Genomic DNA, 20,175 nt, shown 5'->3' with positions numbered 1-20,175 from the left:
ACCACTGATGACTATAAATTATTTATGGCACTAATTGTCATTGTTCAGTCACTCAGTCGTGTCCAACTCTTTGCAACCCCATGGACTGTAGCCCACCAAGCTCCTTTGTCCATGCGATTCTCCAGGCAAGAATACTTGAGTGGGTGGCCATTCCTTTCTCCAAGGGATCTTCCCAATCCAGGGATTGAACCTGGGTCTCCTGCATTGGCAGATGGGTTCTTAACCAGCTGAGCCACTTATAGCCATGATTAATTTTGAAAATTATTTTTAGTCTTTACCTCTGTTCACACAAAGGAGTCATCAGGAATTATTTTTTGCTTTTAAATCTCTCAAGTAATAAGAATTTTTATGCTGGTTATATAGTTTTTAGAATTATAACTTTAATGGTCAAATAACAAATAATTTATAATTATTAAATTATAATTTAAATAACCATACTGTTGGCCTGACATTTTCATGTTTTTTGTTTTTTATTCTAACTAAAAAATGCTTCAACAAATGTTTTCATGCACATAGTTTTTCCTCTTTTTACATCAGGGGTCAGCAGACTTTTTCTGAAAAGGCTCAGATCAGTAAATACATTAGGCTCTGCAGGCCATATGGTCTTTGTTGCAACTCTTCAACTTTGACATTGTAGCTTTAAAGCAGCAATCAACAAATGAATGTAGCTGTGTTCCAATAAAATTTTATTTATGAACACTGATGTCTGCATTTCATAAAGTTTTCATATGTCATAAAATATCACTCTTTTGATTTGTTTTCTAACCATTGAAAAAGGTTAAAACCATTCTCAGTTTGCAGACTGCACAAAAATGGGTGGTGAGTTCATTGCAAAGACAGAATTTTAAGAGATTTTAGGCTGGTGGGCCTGACTTGATCTGCTGAGATGGCTTGCAGGTGTGTCTTATAGATGACTTCTTGAGAACAAATGTTTCAAAATGGATTCACTGGATTAAACAGTACATTGTGGTAGCTTATTTCCCAATTACATTTTTGAAAGGATTAAATCATTTCTTTTTTGTTTCAAAGGGAAATCTTTTGGCACTCCCCACCCACTCAAGTGAGCAACATGGTTAAGTGAAAGAGCTCTGTGAACAGAATTCACAACCCATAGATCCCAGCTTTATCACTGACTGGCTGGCTGGCTGCTCTTGGATAAGGAACATGACACCTCTGGTGCTCACCCACGGAGGGAAGTAACTGCACCAGACTCTCTCTACAAGGGCCTAAAATCTCTTAAAATTCTCTTTCCAATGAAGTCACTGCTTCAGTGTCTTTACTAGTGGATCAAGTACCATGGGTAAAAATATGGGGGATAAATTATATGAGAGAAGAGAGACAAGTAAGTAGAATTATTTTCATTAAACATATAGAAATGGGGACTTCCCTGGAGGTCCAGGGGTTGGGACTCTGTGCTTCCACTGCAGGGGACCTGGGTTTGATCCCTGGTCGGGGAACTAGGATCCCACAAGCCACACGGTACAGTCAAAAATAAACAAATAAATAAAAGTAATTTTACTTGGGGATTGTAAATATAGGAAAACAAAGAATATCAAAGTGTTACAACTATAATGGGAGAAGACAAAAATGTATACCAAATAACAGTCTACCAAAGATTAGATAGTAAAATCACACATTCAGTTCAGTTCAGTCGCTCAGTCATGTCTGACTCTTTGCGACCCCATGAATCACAGCATGCCAGGCCTCCCTGTCCATCACCAACTCACAGAGTTCACTCAAACTCATGTCCATTGAGTTGGTGATGCCATCCAGCCATCTCATCCTCTGTCGTCCCCTTCTCCTCCTGCCCCCAATCCCTCCCAGGATCAGAGTCTTTTCCAATGGGTCAACTCCTCGTATGAGGTGGCCAAAGTATTGGAGTTTCAGCTTCAACATCAGTCCTTCCAATGAACACCCAGGACTGATTTCCTTTAGGATGGACTGGTTGGATCTCCTTGCAGTCCAAGGGACTCTCAAGAGCCTTCTCCAACACCACAGTTCAAAAGCATCAATTCTTTGGCGCTCAGCTTTGTTCACAGCCCAACTCTCACATCCATACATGACATGTTCATAAAACCCAAAGCTATCTTTTCAAAAGAGAGCTTCAGATATTTTAATTGCAAACCCCCAATGTCTGTCAACAGTGGAATGGAAAAATAAATAGTATGCATTCATACAATGGATTACTACACAGTGACAACATTCACATGTCTCATAGACTATAAAGTAAAGAAAACAGAAACAAGAGAATACACACCATATACTTCCATATACATGAAGCTAAAGAAGAGGTGAAATCAACTGTTGCTAGAAAACTTCTGACTTTTAGAAGATTATCTTTGGTGGGTGTACCAATAAGGAGGATGCACCATGGAGCATATGGGTACCCACCTGGGTTGCAGTTACAAAGGTATATAGATACGTTAAAATTCACTGAGTATTCATTTAAGATTTGGGCATGTTATAGAGTAACACCTCAATTTAAATGATTTTTAAAAGTATATCAAAAAGCGCTTCCAGAATTTTTTTAAAATTTAAAAGCAAAACAGCACAAATATTATATAAAACAAATCTATTTAGTGACCACAGGGGAGCATATCAGAAGTTGATACAAAAAGAACTTGAAATAAAAACTTTGTTTATTCTTCATCAGAAATAGTCTTCAGGGTATGCAGGGTCTAGAATACCAATGTGTACTTTTTCTAACCCTATCCTTCCCAATCCTTAAAAGAACACCTAATTTTAAATGACTTGGATAATAATCTTGAAGAAAAAAAAATAAAACACAGATGATAGCCAGTTTCTAGGATGGAGATAAAAGGAGAACTTATACTTGCTCTTGACCAAGATGGGGACCTGCTACAGGTCGTTCAGGAGCAATTAGCTGTCAAACTTTAACAGAAATATAAAAATAAACATGCAAGCCCTTGGCAGCCTGAACAGCAAAAATGGCACCAAGAAAGGGAGCAAAACCCCCAAGAAACCAGCAAAGAAGAGTGAGAATAGAACAGATTTCTGCTGTCGTGAAAAGAAAGAGGAGTCACCAGTCTCACTGTGCTGCTCAAGGGACTTTAGTCAACGGTGGGTCACTCTCCAATGAGCCAAGGGCAGGTCACCTGGAGCAAGCAAGCTCTCATGATCCTCCTGCCTGTAGGGCGACTGCAGTGTGCATGTCACCGTGACAGAAACAAGTGAGAAATTACCACCACAGAAGCACCTTGTGCAATTCAGCAAGGTGCTGTGCATTTAGCAAACTCACCATGACATTAAAATTGTCCATTGATGGGTATGAACACATACCCGACTTGGAACAGGACTTCTGATCCTGATAAATGAGGGCATCTGCCCAATGAAGCATTCAAGGACGAAGGCTCTTTCCTAGCAGTGATTTATATCTCTGGTGTAAGTTAGGTTATGAGGTAATATTCATTATTCACAAGCTTAATACCTATGACTGCTCAGAGAATTTTAAAAAATAAATGCTGAAAAAAAATCATCCATTCTTTATTCCCAAATTATATAATTTTAAAACTATAGGGCTTAATCATAAAATTCAAAACTTGAAAAAGCAGACAACAATCACCCATAAAGCCCCCACACTAATCCAACACCACAGCATTTTGCTGTATTTATATTAACTTCTAATTGTTTTCCCTGCATGTATTTTTTTTAATTTAATTTTATTTTTTAACTTTACAATATTGTATTGGTTTTGCCATATATTGAAATGAATCTGCCACAGGTATACATGTGTTCCCCATCCTGAACCCTCCTCCCTCCTCCCTCCCCATACCATCCCTCTGGGTCGTCCCAGTGCACCAGCCCAAGCATCCAGTATCGTGCATCGAACCTGGACTGGCAACTCGTTTCATATATGATATTATACATATTTCAATGCCATTCTCCCAAATCATCCCCCCCTCTTCCTCTCCCACAGAGTCCAAAAGACTGTTCTAAACATCAGTGACTCTTTTGCTGTCTCATATACAGGGTTATTGTTACCATCTTTCTGAATTCATTGCAGCACTGTTTATAATAGCCAGGACATGGAAGCAACCTAGATGTCCATCAGCAGATGAATGGATAAGAAAGCTGTGGTACATATACATAATGGAGTATTACTCAGCCATTAAAAAGAATACATTTGAATCAGTTCTAATGAGGTGGATGAAACTGGAGCCTATTATACAGAGTGAAGTAAGCCAGAAAGAAAAACACCAATACAGTATACTAACGCATATATATGGAATTTAGAAAGATGGTAACAATAACCCTGCATGTATTCTTTTTACATAGTTTATTCATTCAGTACATGTTTTTGAGGGCTTATTATGAGCCAAGCATTTTGCCCTGTGCCAAAGATGAAATAATCATTTTATTTCAACAAATTTCCTTTTCTACTTATTTTAAGTTATAATCTTTCTAACTTTTTATTGCTATTTAATACACATGCAGGAAAAGTGCATAAATTGTAGTACAATACATGCTACCTCACTCAGGTTAATAAAGTAGACTACTAGCATCTCGGATACCTTTAAATTATTTTAACAATAAACAGTAGGCCCACCCTGGTAGTCTTCCTCTCTAGTGGATTCTCTTTCCTCCCATACAGAGGTGCAAAGATCACACCCAGAGGTAACTGGCATTCCTAGGAGGGTCAGCAGACTGGAGCGATTATCAGGGGAAAAGAAATAAGGAACAGGAGGCTCACTGGTCATAACGACCTCTCTGTTAGGTTTCAAGAGAAATGGGTACAAAGAATTTTCGAGATTTGTCTAAAACTCAGTCCAAATGGGTATTCTCAGCAAAGGCCCCAGGTGAATATAAAGAGAGGACATGCGCTGGGGTTTTCCAGCATGTGGGATCCTACAGTTACGGTGGCAATCCTGCAACAACCAGGCAGGATTTCATAAGCAGGGATGCTGGCCTCCTTTCACAGAACTAAAAGAAAAAACCCTAGAGATATTTTGGCCCAATCCTGTAACTTTACACAGAAGGAAAGTGAGGACTTCAGAGAATGTAAGTATGCACTAGCTCCTGTTCCAGGTGCCTGTTACTGCCTAAGTGATCACCTAAAAACTCACTAGCTTCAAATAACAATGATCATTTTTGTAACTATGTGTGAAGATGGATGCTTCCTAGACTTATTGTGGTGATCATTTCAGAGTATACACAAATATAAAATCATTATGCTGTATACCTGAAACTAATATGTCAATTATATCTCAATTAAAAAAAAAAGAAAGAAACAAACACCAACCACCATTTATTATCTCTCCCAGTACTGGGGTGGATGGGGTTCAGCTGAGGTTCTCACTAGGGCTTCTCATGTAGCTGCAGCCAGACAGTGGCTGGGGCTGGAGTTCCCTGGACAGACTCTTCACTCACATCTGGTGGCCGTTGGGAAGGGTAGCTGGGGCCTCAGCTGGGGCCATCAGCCAGAATACTACTACTCAAGGCCTCTTCATGCCGCCTGGGTGTCCTCACAGAACAGTGACAGGCAAGCACTTCCTCACAGAATGGTGACAGGCAAGCAGCATCGCCTGTTTACAATCCCACTTCTTAAGTTACACAGTACTAATTAAGCTGCAGGCGCAGGCCAACCCAGGTTCAAGGCCAGGGAGGCGGGGCAGAGACACCCACTCAGACTATAACTCTCCATGGGAGGAGTATCAAAATACATTTTAAGGAGAGAAAATGGAGATCTTGTTGCAACCAGTTAGAACACACACTCTGCACAGATGCCCTTCCTATAAGATTCCCCCTTGTAAATCCCCATCGTGGCATTTATCACACTGCAGGAAACTGCTTATTTTTGACCCACCTCTTCCACAACAGTTAAGTGAAAGTCACTCAGTCATGTCTGACTCTTTGCAACTCCATGAACTATACAGTCCATGGAATTCTCCAAGCCAGAAGACTAGAGGGGGTAGCCTATCCCTTCTCCAGTGGATCTTCCTGACCCAGGAATCGAACCAGGGTCTCTGAATTGCAGGCAGATTCTTTACTAGCTGAGCCACAAGGGAAGCCCTTCACAACAGTATGAGCTACTTAAGAGGAATAACTGGATCATTAGTGTAACCTTTGTATTCCTGGCATTTAGCAGATGCTCAAAAAATCTGTTACATCAATGACAAACCAAAGTTGGACTTTTAAGTAAAAGATATTTTTAAAATATTTTAAATGGTTTCTAAAGAATCTTAAAAAACTCCTTTATCAAAAGCTCTCAGACTGAGTCAGCTTAAGACCATCAGCTTTGAGAATTGTTAATACCTGTAAGTTTCATTAACAACATAGTCTCGTCTTTAACTAATTTATCTTTAGGTAATAAAGTTGCTATTAATTCAAATATATCCAACAGTTTAAAATGTATCAGCAACACAAAATGCTCATCTTAAACACATATTCAGAATAACTCATAGGTTTATTATTTTCCCTTCAAAATTGGTAGGATATTTTATGACAAATGCCCATAAAAGGAAACTTATTTGTAACACCACTGTTGCTAAATGTGCCAAAGGAAATCATTTAAAAACCACTCCAAGAACTCAGTGTGCTTAAGTCCAAACATACAATTTTAAAGTATTTTTATTCTTAAATTACATATTTTTGTATCATGTTATTGGATATAGGTCATTCAAACCTAAATTATCACTGTACTGTCAATTTTCTTTTTCTTGTCAGCAAATAAAACCAAGATGAAATAAAATTTATAAAAACTCAAAAATTAGTTAAGTTGTTCCCTGGCTGAACAAGGTATGCATGCATATTCAGTGCACTAAAGTGCTTGTCTAAAGAACACTGCTCATTGCAGTACACCATCCTTACAATTTCACCACTGTCCCAAATATCCCAAATGATATTGCCCAAATATCACTGAGCAATCTTTAATTAGTTGAGACTCAGTATAATTTTGTTTTAATCACTTTCCTCACAAGGCATCATCAACCATTAACCCTGCAAACAAGGACTGATGTTCACCAGCAGGACTTACCAATTAAAACCTGACCACTCTTCATTGCAGATCCTCCTGGCAGCAGGCCATGGACCACAAGCCTCTCTCCACCGCCCTGTTTTCCAGTTCTTCTCCAGCTCCACTTGGTCTGATGGATAATCCCAACAAGTACTTCCAGAAGCTTGAGCTGCTCTTTGGCTTTGGTGACGGTTAGCTTTTTGGGGTTTATGTAGATATTCACATCTTTGTGCCACTGCTGGACAACAACTCCCGTTTTCTGATTGGACTGATGCTTTAGAATGGATACTGGCCCGCTGGCATTACTATTTTTTTTATTATAGCGCTTGGGTAAAAGTTTTTTACTTTTTAAAATCTTGGTAAACCGCTTGAGTTTGGGTTCATACTTTTTTCCTTCTCTGTAATCTTCTTCGATAATAATCTCATTTTCACTAAATCTGACATGGTTCACGGTAGGTGTCTCAGGAAGGAGGCTTTCCTCCTCATCCTCACTCAACTCCAAATAAAACAGCTCTCCATTTTTCTGCACACTGTCCAGCCATTCAGGCTCAAGGTCACTATGGAAAAGAAAAAAGACAGTCTGAATCGCAGCCAAACATAAGAAAAACAGTTATGCCTTTCCAGCATGGGGATGAGGGTAGGGGCTGGGGTGAAGGGGGATGGGAAGGGTGAAAGCTCCTTGATTATCTCAAAGTCTCCTTACTGTTTCTAATTTACTGTGAGCATCAGCATTATTTACTGTAGAATGCTGTTTGTAGAGCCTTGAAGAACTGGGGTTGGAGGAGAGGGGATCAAAATGGCACAGTGATAGCAAAGAAAACAAATGAAAAAAAGACATGGCCCTCTTCTAGAATCTAAGGTTCTGTTTTGTTTTTTAAATTTAATTCCCTGTGTGGTTTTTGTTCACTTTAGACAATTTCACTGGACAATAATTTATGTTAGTAGTTGATTATGCAATTATGTCTACAGATGTAAGACATTTGGAAATTGTACATAAAAACATCTTATTTGCATAGAAATTATTCATCATGGCTGACATGCTAAAACAAAAACTAAAGCCTACCAATATTAAGAGACTTTGTTTATATAATAAATTTTCAAAAAAAGGAACATTCACTCACCATGGACTAAAATCTTTGCTGAGATCAACTAATTTATCATACAATCACAGTTAATCATAATCACTTTGTAGCCTAAAATTTCCATAAAATTCTTTTTAATGAACAATTTTAGCAGGAAAAGTAAACCACATATTACACAATTCATCATGTGAAAAAAAAAAAAACCTTTTAACTGGGAAGTAGGACATTGAAAAAAACAAAATTGTTGCTATTAAAGTGATTGAAACAGCACTGAAAAACAAAAATACTCTTCTTAAGGTAACAGAACTAACCAAACTCTATCCTGTTCTATGTTACAGTTTACCTTTCAAATTGGTATACTTTAAAGCAAAATTTGTTACAGTGGAAAAAAACTAACATGTGGAGAGAGTTTTTTTCAGAAACATGGACTGTAACACGCTGGCATGAAAGGGTATAATCTGTGTCCTCATTATTCAGTTACAAGACATCTCTATTTTCTGCAGTATTTATTATTAGCAACCCTGGTTCTTTTAACTTAAGAGTCAAGTGTCTCTTTCTAAATATTGTGGAAATTAATCCAAAAAAACGCACTATTCTATTACTCACTCTGAAACTAACCACTGCCCTGGTCTGTGGTTGGTAATTAATACTGAATTTTCAACTATATATGTTTGGTTTAAAAAAAAAAAAAAAGTGTAACTATCCCCAGATATCAAAACTAACATTTCTTTGGCCCTTGCTGGTCCCCAATGTGTGGCATCATTTTAGGTGCTTAGGCACATGTGTATTATTCACCATTATCAGTTGCTTTGAATATATCTGTCTATACCTGCAGAAATCAGCATTTAATAACTCTGCAGTTCTACTGATAAATAACTGTGTCTTTGCCATAAAAAATTAGATAACAATGTACCATAATTTAAAATGGCATAATGAAAATACCATAATTATACACAATTACTTATGGAGATACATATCAATTAGAAAATGAATGAAGCTGATTTGCTTTATCATCTCACCCTTTTAATCTGCTATGTTATTTATATTAAAGATCATCATCATCATTATGCTCAGTCGTGTCTGACTCTTTGCGACCCCATAGACTGTAGCCTACCAGGCTCCTCTGTCCATGGGATTTTCCAGGCAATAGTACTGGAGTGGATTGCCATTTCCTTCTCCAGGGGATCTTCCCAACCCAGGGCTCGAACCCAGGTCTCCCACATTGTAGACAGACGCTTTACCGTCTGAGCCACCAGGGAAGTCCTATATATTAAAGATACGTGATTCCAAAGAAACATTTATCCCTCCCTGCTAAACATGATTCATCTTATTCTCTAAAATCTGAATGTGAAACCACTTTTTGGTTACGAGTTAATGATCCCAGCAGGGAAGTGTGCCAGGGAGGGTGGCATTCAGTAGTGGAACAAATAAACCGCGCCAGGCACTGTGCTGAGTACTAGAATTACAGTGATGATAACATCAGTTTCCTCCCTTGTCCAGAGGAGAGGAGAAACTGAGAAAGAGCTCATGACAATACACATGGTCAGTGCAAAAGAGAGTTTATCCAGCTTGGCCAAGTTGAGGGTGGGATCAAGGGAGACTTTCCAGTAGGGAGACCACAGAGGTGAGTTTTAAAGTGGCCACGGAGGAGGGCTTGGAGGGCTGAAACAGAGGATGAGATGAGAATTCCAAACAAAAGTACCAGGATGAGCAAAGGCCTTGACGGGTAGTCTCCTTGGTCTATGTGGACAACCACAGCTCATCGGTGGTTGTCAGAGTAGAGTTGGTGAGTTGGGAAATGATAGGAGATATGGAGTTCTAATTTTGTGAGGGACCCCTGCAAAAGGTTTGGATTTTGTTGTGTAGGTAAGAGAGCATCAGTGAAGACTTTTAGTAGAGGGTTTCCAAGTCACATAACCTTTGAACAGCTCTACTCTGACAGGATGATAGAAGTTGAGGTGGACAAAAATTCAAGTAAGAGGCCATGCAGGGGGCTGCTTCCATAGTCCAAGCAAATATGATATAACTAGGCAATGGGAGAGGAGATGGAAAGCAGGAAAAACATTTGAGAGATGCTTAAAAATCACCAGGACGTTGAGATTGATTAGATGTGATGATGAGCAAGAGGAAAGAACTGATGCTGACTAGATTTCTAGTTGGCAACTGTACTTTCATGCATCCTTTCTTATATATATAGGCAGACTCATTTTACATAAATGGGCATGTAATTATTGTACAGGTCATCCTCCCTTCCTACCTTTCACTGACATAAATGATGTTAAAATCTATGTACCACACAGGTCTTGCTATATAGCACAAAGGACTATATTTAATATCCTGTAATGAATCAAAATGGAAAAGAATATGAAAAAGAATATAGATATATAAGTACAACTGATTCGCTTTGCTGTATACCAGAAACTAACGTTATATATTGATACATAACATTGTATATCAACTATACTTCAATAAAAAAAATTTCTGAAAATCGATGTTCTTATAACAATATAAAATATATATAGGGAAATCTGCTGTTTGTTTTGAAAAAGTGATTGGAACCTACACATATGCACATGCACACACCTGTATAATTTATCACTTAAAATCATGATTTAGAAATACCTAATGGCAGATACAGATGGGGAAACAGTGGAAACAGTGTCAGACTTTATTTTTGGGGGCTCCAAAATCACTGCAGATGGTGACTGCAGCCATGAAATTAAAAGACGCTTACTCCTTGGAAGAAAAGTTATGACCGACCTAGATAGCATATTCAAAAGCAGAGACATTACTTTGCCAACAAAGGTCTGTCTAGTCAAGACTACGGTTCTTCCTGTGGTCATGTATGGATGTGAGAGTTGGACTGTGAAGAAGGTTGAGCGCCGAAGAATTGATGCTTTTGAACTGTGGTGTTAGAGAAGACTCTTGAGAGTCCCTTGGACTGCAAGGACATCCAACCAGTCCATTCTGAAGGAGATCAGCCCTGGGATTTCTTTGGAGGGAATGATGCTGAAGCTGAAACTCCAGTACTTTGGCCACCTCATGTGAAGAACTGACTCATTGGAAAAGACTCTGATGCTGGGACAGATTGGGGGCAGGAGGAGAAGGGGACAACAGAGGATGAGATGGCTGGATGGCATCACTGACTCGATGGACGTGAGTCTGAGTGAACTCCGGGAGTTGGTGATGGGTAGGGAGGCCTGGCGTGCTGAGATTCATGAGGTCGCAAAGAGTCGGACACGACTGAGCAACTGAACTGAACTGAATGGCAGGTATGCAGATGACACCACCCTTATGTCAGAAAGTGAAGAGGAACTCAAAAGCCTCTTGATGAAGGTGAAAGAGGAGAGTGAAAAAGTTGGCTTAAAACTCAACATTCAGAAAACGAAGATCATGGCATCCGGTCCCACCACTTCATGGGAAATAGATGGGGTAACAGTGGAAACAGTGTCAGACTTTATTTTTTTGGGCTCCAAAACCACTGCAGATGGTGAGTGCAGCCATGAAATTAAAAGATGCTTACTCCTTGGGAGAAAAATTATGACCAACCTAGATAGCATATTCAAAAGCAGAGACATTACTTTGCCAACAAAGGTCCATCTAGTCAAGGCTATGGTTTTTCCTGTGGTCATGTATGGATGTGAGAGTTGGACTGTGAAGAAAGCTGAGTGCTGAAGAATTGATGCTTCTGAACTGTGGTGTTAGAGAAGACTCTTGAGAGTCCCTTGGACTGCAAGGAGATCCAACCAGTCCATTCTCAAGGAGATCAGCCCTGGGATTTCTTTGGAAGGAATGATGCTAAAGCTGAAACTCCAGTACTTTGGCCACCTCATGCAAAGAGTTGACTCATTGGAAAAGACTCTGATGCTGGGAGGGATTGGGGGCAGGAGGAGAAGGGGACGGCAGAGGATGAGATGGCTGGATGGCATCACCAACTCGAATGATGTGAGTCTGAGTGAACTCCGGGAGTTGGTGATGGGCAGGGAGGCCTGGCATGCTGCAATTTATGGGGCTGCAAAGAGTCGGACACGACTGAGCAACTGAACTGAACTGAATGGCTACATTAAGGTATGTAGCCTAAGGGAATTTGATTACTCACCTACTGATAAGCTTTATATTCATTTTTTTGGGGGGAGGGGGCTCCTATGTACAACACTACAATAACCATTTTTTTATGTAGGGAAATATATATATGTACATACACATACATAGACATATATATACTTGTAATATATATGTATATACATATATATTTTTACCCAAAGACTATAGCAGTTCACATCTCCACCAGCAATGAATGAGATCCATTTTCTTAACCTCTAGATTTAAAAAATAATTCACTTTAAGCAGAATAATTTGCTTTTTAAGAAGAGGAAGAAATTTTTAAAAAGGGGATAAGAGACAAAAATCAAGACAAAGAAATGACTGTAGTATACAAATGAAGACAAAACACATAATAAAAGGAAAATGAACTGAGAAGTCACAGACCTTGGTGAAGCTGTTCTTTTGAGAGGGTCACTTTTCTGAGCTTTAGCTTTTCTCTTCTAGTAAATGGAGTCTAGCTATCTCGCAGAGCTGTCATTAACAGCAAGTAAAGTAACATGTCTGGCACAGTTAAGGACAAACGACAGCTCCAGTCATCTCGCCCCCGAGTCAGAACTGTGGAGAAATGTACACCCTTATCAGATATAGCTCTTGTATTTCTGCACTCTTCCAAGCCCTAGCAGTAAATGAAATGTCTCCAACAATCTCTGCTAGGTTCCAGCTAAGTGCTGGTGACACAGGAACCAAAACTAGACAGTGCCTTTAAGGCCACAGATCAGGATTCCCAGAAGGTTCCTTACTTTAGTGCGTGCGTGCTAAGTCACTTCAGTCAGCTCTGACTCTTTGCGACCCTGTGGACTGTAGTCTGCCAGACTCCTCTATCCCTGGGGATTCTCCAGGCAAGAATACTGGAGTGGGTTGCCATGCCCTCCTCCAGAGAATCTTCCCAACTCAGAGATAGAACTTGCATCTCCTGAAGCTTCCTGCATTGTAGGCAGACTCTTTACCACTGAACCACAGGGAAGCCCTCCTTATTTCTACCACAGGTGATTAATTCCTATTACAAAAACATCAAGAGTATAACTGATAAACATGCCAGAAAGTTTACAAAGGTGGAAGACTATACTCTCAAACTAGTTCTATTTTAATGGATGAGGTGTACTAAAAACAACAAGAAACCCAAACTTTTCATTGCAACTATTCATTAATAGTGAAATTAGTATTGTATGTAGATACACCCCACTCTAAGAGATGGAGCTTAATCTTGCTTCCTCTTTAGTGTGGACTGGACTCAGTGATGTGCTTCCAAAGAAGAGAGCATGGGAAGTGAAATGCAGCAGCTTCACAGTGAAGAAATCTGGCAGTCACTACCTTAACCAAGTGACTGAGGTTATGAAAAACAAGGAAGGACTGAGAAACTGTCACGACCGGAGGAAACTAGGGAGACATGATGACTAATGCCATATGATACTCTGGATTGGATCTGGGAACCGAAAAAGGACTTAAGCAGAGGAACGGTGAAATCTGAATAAAGTCAGGAGTTTAGTTAATAGGACTGTACTAATGTTAATTTCTTAGTTTTGACAAACGTACCATATTTGTGTAAAAGGTTAACATCAGAGAAAAACTGGGTGAAGAATTTACAGAAACTCTTTGTACTACCTTTGCAACTTTTCTGTAAACATAAATTTATTCCAAAATAAAAGATTCATTTTTAAGTCTACCAGTTTTAAGATTTTTATGATATATAAAAATCACAGCAATCAATATTAACATAAATATCCTTTCATATCTTTTTCTGAGATCCTATGGTGCAAGCTGCAAAGCTGTTATTGTGCAAATGTCTTTCAATGAGATTCTTACTTTCTTTATTCTGCTTTGCTCTAAACAGAAATAACTGTGTATTTATAGTCGGCCTGCAAAGTTTGATGGCACATCAATTGGGTTCAAACTCTAAATGATGTGGTAAATATGGGCAGAGGCCTTCTTCCTAGAGAAAAACTTGCTAATCTGCAGATAATCTAGTTTGCTTACATAAGCTGTAACAGAAATATATTAAAGAAAACAAACTTTAGATAATGCTAATAAGTTGCTCAATTATTGATGTATTCAAGAATTCCATGTTGATACTACATCTTTTTTTCTTCTTCTAAGTGATCGAATCTCTCAGATCCTTAGCTGCATTAATGTCAGCATTTTTCACCAAGTGAAATAGCATCAGCATTTCCTTGGTCACCACAAGAACAAGAAAAATGTTATGAAACAGCCAGCCCTCACGGCACATTTCCTTAAGGAAAACAGATTTTGGCTACAATTTCAAACCTCTTACGTTATAGTTTTTTCTTTTTAGTGGGAAAAGCACACATGCTTTACCTAGGCAGCCAATACATGTAGCTATGTAGTTACACAGTACTAACAGGTAGAGCAGGGCAAGTCTAGGGACAGAGAAAAACCACACGAAAAGAAGCAGCATGACAAATGATCATGGATTCCACTGGGGCTTGGTTCAGTAAGGACTGGTCTGCGCAATGCTTTTCTGTGTTTTCATTTCTATGTTCTGTCTACCAGCAATATCTAAATTTTCATCTCCAAAGTCTTCTGCTTGTTTTCTAAAAGGAAATAATGATTTTTAATGGATAAAATCTGTGCTAGCTTGAGAAGGTGGGGAACCTGGGGTGGGCTGATGGTGTTCCTTCCAGTCCAGCCACAGCCACCACTGAACAAATGTGAAGCACAACAGAGAAGGGGTGAGCCAGTGAGCTAACAACTGTGAACCTGTTGCCTGAAACAACTCTTTGCACCAGGGACACATCTCCACTGGAACTATGCTAATGATGACCCCATCCCCTATCCCAACACTTCAGCTAAACGGGGCAAGTCTACAGTGCACTAAGTTAAGGACACGATCTAACTCTGGTAGAACTGGAAACACAGACTAGCAAATCGGTTTCTGCTAGGACTTTACTGTGCTTTTAAAAGAAGTCAGGTGGACAGACAGCTCTTCATCTAGCTCAAACACAAGTGCCAAAAGCGAGGAATGAAAACTGCTATAAAGAAAACAAGGGCTTCCTTGGCGGTTCAGGAGTAAAAGAAGCTGCCTGCAATGGAGACGTGGGTTCGATCCCTGGGTCAGGAAGACTGCCTAGAGAAGGAAATGACAATCCCCTCCAGTATTCTTGCCTGGGAAATCCTCTCGACAGAGGAGCTGGCTATGAGGTCGCAAACAGTCAGACACTATTTAGTGACTAAACAACAACAACACAGGAGAAAAACTGTTACTGGAGAAATAAAATCTTGTTATTGTTCAGCTGCTAAGTTGTGTATGACTGTGTGTGACCCCATGGACTAGAGCACGCCAGGCTTCTCTGTTCTTCACTATCTCCTGGAGTTTGCTCAGATTCACAACCATTAAGTTGGTGATGCCATCGAACCGTCTCATCCTCTGAGCCCTCTTCTCCTTTGCCTTCAACCTCTCCAAGCATCAGGGTCTTTTCCAGTGGGCAGCTCTTCACATCAGGTGGCCAAAGTATTGGACCTTCAGCTTCAGCATCAGTCCTTTCAATGAATATTCAAGGTCAATTTCCTTTAGGATTGACTGGTTATATCTCCTTAGTGTCCAAGGGACTCTCAAGAGACTTCTTCAACACCATAGTTCAAAAACATCAATTCTTTGGTGTTCAGCTTTCTTAATAGTCTAACTCTCACATCCATACATGACTACTGGAAAAACCATAGCTTTGACTATATGGACCTTTGTTGGCAAAGTAATGTCTCTGCTTTGTAATATGCTGCCTAAGTTGGTCATAGCTTTTCTTCCAAGGAGCAAGCATCTTTTAATTTCAAGGCTGCAGTCCCCATCTGCAGTGATTTTGGAGCCCAAGAAAACAAAACCTGTCACTGCTTCCACTTCTGCCTCTTCTATTTGCCATGAAGTGATGGGGCCAGATGCCATAATCTTTTTTAATGTTGAGTTTCAAGCCAACTTTTTCACTCCTCTTTCATGCTCGTCAAGAGGCTCTTTATTTCTTTTTCACTTTCTGCCATTAGAGCGGTATCATCTGCATATCTGAGGTTGTTGGTATTTCTCCTGGCAATCTTGATTCCAGCTTGTGATTCATTCAATCTTGATTCCAGCTTGTGGCATTTTGCATGATGTACTCTGCATATAAGTTAAATAAGCAGGGTGACAATATACAGCCATGACATACTCCTTTTCCAATTTTGAATCAGTTAGCTGTCTGGTTCTTGACCTGCATACAGGTTTCTCAGGAGACAGGTAAGGAGGTCTGGTATTCCCATCTCTTTAAGAATTTTCCACAATTTTGTTTGTTGTGATCCACTGCTGCTAAGTCGCTTCAGTCGTGTCTGACTCTGTGCGACCCCATAGATGGCAGCCCACCAGGCTCCCCCGTCCCTGGAATTCTCCAGGCAAGAACACTGGAGTGGGTTGCCATTTCCTTCTTAATTGTTGTGATCCACAATTAAGTCTGCTGCTGCTGCTAAGTCGCTTCAGTCATGTCCGACTCTGTGAGACCCCATAGACAGCAGCCCACCAGGCTCCACCGTCCCTGGGATTCTCCAGGCAAGAACACTGGAGTGGGTTGCCATTTTCTTCTCCAATGCATGAAAGTGAAAAGTGAAAGTGAAGTTGCTCAGTCGTGTCTGACTCTTCGCGACCCCATGGACTGCAGCCTACCAGCCTCCTCCGTCCATGGGAGTTTCCAGGCAAGAGTACTGGAGTGGGGTGCCATTACAATTAAGTCTAAAAAGGATCAATTAAGGTTCCAGGAGAAAGTAGCACTTAAATGGGACCTTGAATGATGATGACAAGTAGAGACAGGAAGAATAGTTATTTCAAACAGAGAGAACAAAGTATGTACAAAGTGTAGGAGGAGTAAAAGAACATTGTAGGAATGAGAATGGGTGACCATTTCATTGTAGTAATATTATGCACTGAATTCTAACGTTCCCCCAGAATTCATATTTTGAAACACTACCCTCCAATGCAATGGTATCAGGAGGTGAGGCCCTTGGGATGTAATTAGAATTAGATGAGGTCACAAGGGTGGAGCCCTCATGAATGGAATTAATGCCCTTAGAAGAGCCACAGAGAACTTGTTTCTCCTCTCTACTATGTGAGAATACAATGAGAATGTGCAGTCTGTAACTTGGAAGAGGGCCCTCACCAGAACTTGGCCATGTTGATATCTTGACCTTGGACTTTCAGTCTCCAGAGCTGTGAGAAATAAATTTCTACTGTTTATATACCACATAGTTTAGGATTTTTTTTTTTCTTTGCTATGTTACATGGCTTGTGGGATCTTGGTTCTCTAACTAGGGGGAACCTGTGTCCCCTGCAGTGGAAGCATGGAGTCCTAACCACTGGACCACCAGGGAATTCCCTAGGATGTTTTTAAATTAGTGGCCAGAGATAAGACAAGTAGGAATAAAGGTGACTTAAAGGAAGATTATCAAAGATGGATCTGAGAGGCTAAAGAACAGATCTAAAATAGCTTTAAAAAGCATCCTAAGGAATCTGGAATTTTATCTGGGATGACAAAAAGCTTTTGAGTAGAAAAATGATTTAATAGATTTTTCTTTTTAGAGCAGTTTCAGGTTCACAGCAAAATTGAGCTGAAGGTACAGCGACTTTTCATATACTCCCTCCCCATGACATGCATGACCTCCTCTACTATCAACATCCTTCACCAGCGTGGTTCATGTATTACAATTGATAAACTCATAATCATAATCACCCCAAATCCACAATTTACGTTACTGTTTATTCTTGGTGTTGTACAATCTAAAGGTTTAGACAAATGTATAATGCCATGTATCATCCAACCGCTATATAGCATCACACATAGGAGTTACACTGACCTAACACAATTATTCTAATATTTCCAAGTTTAAAATAAAAGTTAAAAAAGATGAAGGCCCATAAAGTTTCCCAGTTACCAGGAAGATAGTTTTTATGTTAAAGAAAAGCATGTCTTTTCTAAGGCAGCCAGCCAAAGATTTCATTTCCAAAGAGACAGAAAAGCTTATACATTCAGCCTTTATTTTCTCTTTAAGTGTTTGCCCCTTAGAATATAGTGCTCTTGAGACATCTTGTAAAGTAATAAGTTACAACCAAGAATTAATTCTGAATTCCTAAAAACCAAAGAATACTTGATGAAATTAAAATGTCAACACTTTCAGGTTTTCAGAACCCTACTCTTAATCTAGTACTTATTACACTGAACCAAATGCCTCTCATAATTGCTGAAAAAATTATTTTGACATTGCAAATATGCTATGGATACTGAAAAAATTAGTAAAAGTTTCAGTTGTTTCAGGCTACATTATAAGAAATTTCATTGTAATTGAAGTGGTTGAATTCTTTGAACAACAGTCTACAGTGATCAAACCTAAAATATTACATAAGTTTTTTAATCTCAGCCTTCTTTTCCTGATCATAAGGATGATCTGGTTAAGCACATGGAGATCAACTTCATTTTAGTTAGCTTTATTGGTAATATTCATGCGTGTGTTTAATTATACTTTTGATCCAAACTGCTACACTGTATCTTTTTGCAATAGGTTCTCTACAAGAAAAATAATTTAGAACTGTAGTTTAGAAAGTAAACACAGTCAGCTGTATGGAAGAAAGACAGCAAACAGGAGAAATGAGAAGCACCCAGACCAGTTATACGGCTACTCCACTGGTATAAGGGACAGGCGAGCAGTTTAAGTAAGGCGGCGCCTGTGAGAAGGGGAAGGAGGTGCTAGGGTGGATATTAGAAAAGTAAGTCAACAGGATTGGAGACTTATCAGATCTGAAGACCTGAGTAAAAAGAGAGTGAGGTCAGCAAAGGAGATGGGCGACACTAGTGGGGAACAAGGCAGACAATGAATTCTTTTCAATATGCTGAGATGGAGATGGTGGCAGAGAATTACCATATCTCATCATAAACCTAGCTACATACTGTTTCACTTTTTAATCGATGTAATTTGATAAAAGAAAAATTAAAAGAAAAGAGAAGTCAAGGTTCAGAGTAGGAGAGAAAAAGGAAAATATTGTACTAAGCTGGATATTATTAATAATATATTGCACCATAACTCTGAATGAAACATTTTGATTCTTCACTTAGCTTAGCACCTTCCCACATTAAAACCCAAGAAAAAGACAAATTTTGATATATCCAAGGAATCCTATTGAGAAACAAAAAGGAAAGAACTACATATAAGTAACAAAATGAATCTCAAAATAACTATGCTCAATCCTATTCAGAAATAAATGGAGTCCTATTCCGAAATAAAAAGGAGAAAACTACATTTAGGCAACAATATGAATGAGTCTCAAAATAAGTATGCAGAGTAGAAGAAGCTAGACAAAAAAGAGTCCATACTGTATGATTTCATTTTTATAAAACTCTGGAAATACAAACTCATCTATCACTACAGAAAGCAGATAAGTGGTTGTAAGGAGGTAGGCAGGCATGAGTAGTATTGGGGAGGCACACAGGGAAACTTCTGGAAGACAAGGATATGTTCATTATCTTGGCAGATGTATACGTGTCAAAACTTATCAAATCGTGCACTTTAAATATGTATGATTTATTATATGTCAGTTACACTTCAATAAAGATGTTAAAATATCCCAGAAAAAAAAATTAAAGGACATATTTCTCTTCTCCAGTCATTCTTCTTATTTTCAGTGGACATTCCTTAGCTTTTTATAGCTGAATTCTCTTTCTAAAGTATCCCTTTTTCTCCCCATCAGCCAAAGTTTTAAAACTCACAACAGTAAACAATTCACTTTGAAAAATCAAAACTCTAGGTCAATTTTATGAAAACTGGTAACTTTGGCCAACACAAACCATGTGGCTTCAATGAGCTGGATAACTGTAAACCAAAGCAAAGAAACATGGAGTTATTGCAAGTAAATGTATTTCTGTCATTTCAGGACTGAAAACTAGTCAATGGTTCCCTCAACCCAACCCACCCTCCAGTATTACCTCTGAAGCTTCCTCAGGGACTAGCCAATATGCCAGGTTAGGAGATACTGCACTAATTTAAAATTTTCCTCTTATA

At 39.2% G+C, this 20,175-nt stretch overlaps 1 protein-coding gene across 5 annotated transcripts in view; it reads right to left on the bottom strand.

Annotated features, from left to right (window-relative positions):
* INTU (inturned planar cell polarity protein) overlaps positions 1-20,175 on the bottom strand; it is a 97,486-nt gene that overhangs the window by 65,236 nt on the left and 12,075 nt on the right. For all 5 annotated transcript variants that reach the window (XM_044930410.2, XM_044930409.2, XM_044930412.2 and 2 more), the window contains exon 2: positions 6,995-7,530. In XM_044930410.2, the coding sequence (XP_044786345.2) occupies positions 6,995-7,530 (536 nt within the window). The remainder of the gene's footprint in view (positions 1-6,994; positions 7,531-20,175) is intronic.

This window comes from Bubalus bubalis, chromosome 17, assembly GCF_019923935.1.
Source record: "Bubalus bubalis isolate 160015118507 breed Murrah chromosome 17, NDDB_SH_1, whole genome shotgun sequence".
Lineage (NCBI taxonomy): Eukaryota > Metazoa > Chordata > Mammalia > Artiodactyla > Bovidae > Bubalus > Bubalus bubalis.
This window is presented reverse-complemented; position numbering and strand designations above follow the sequence as displayed.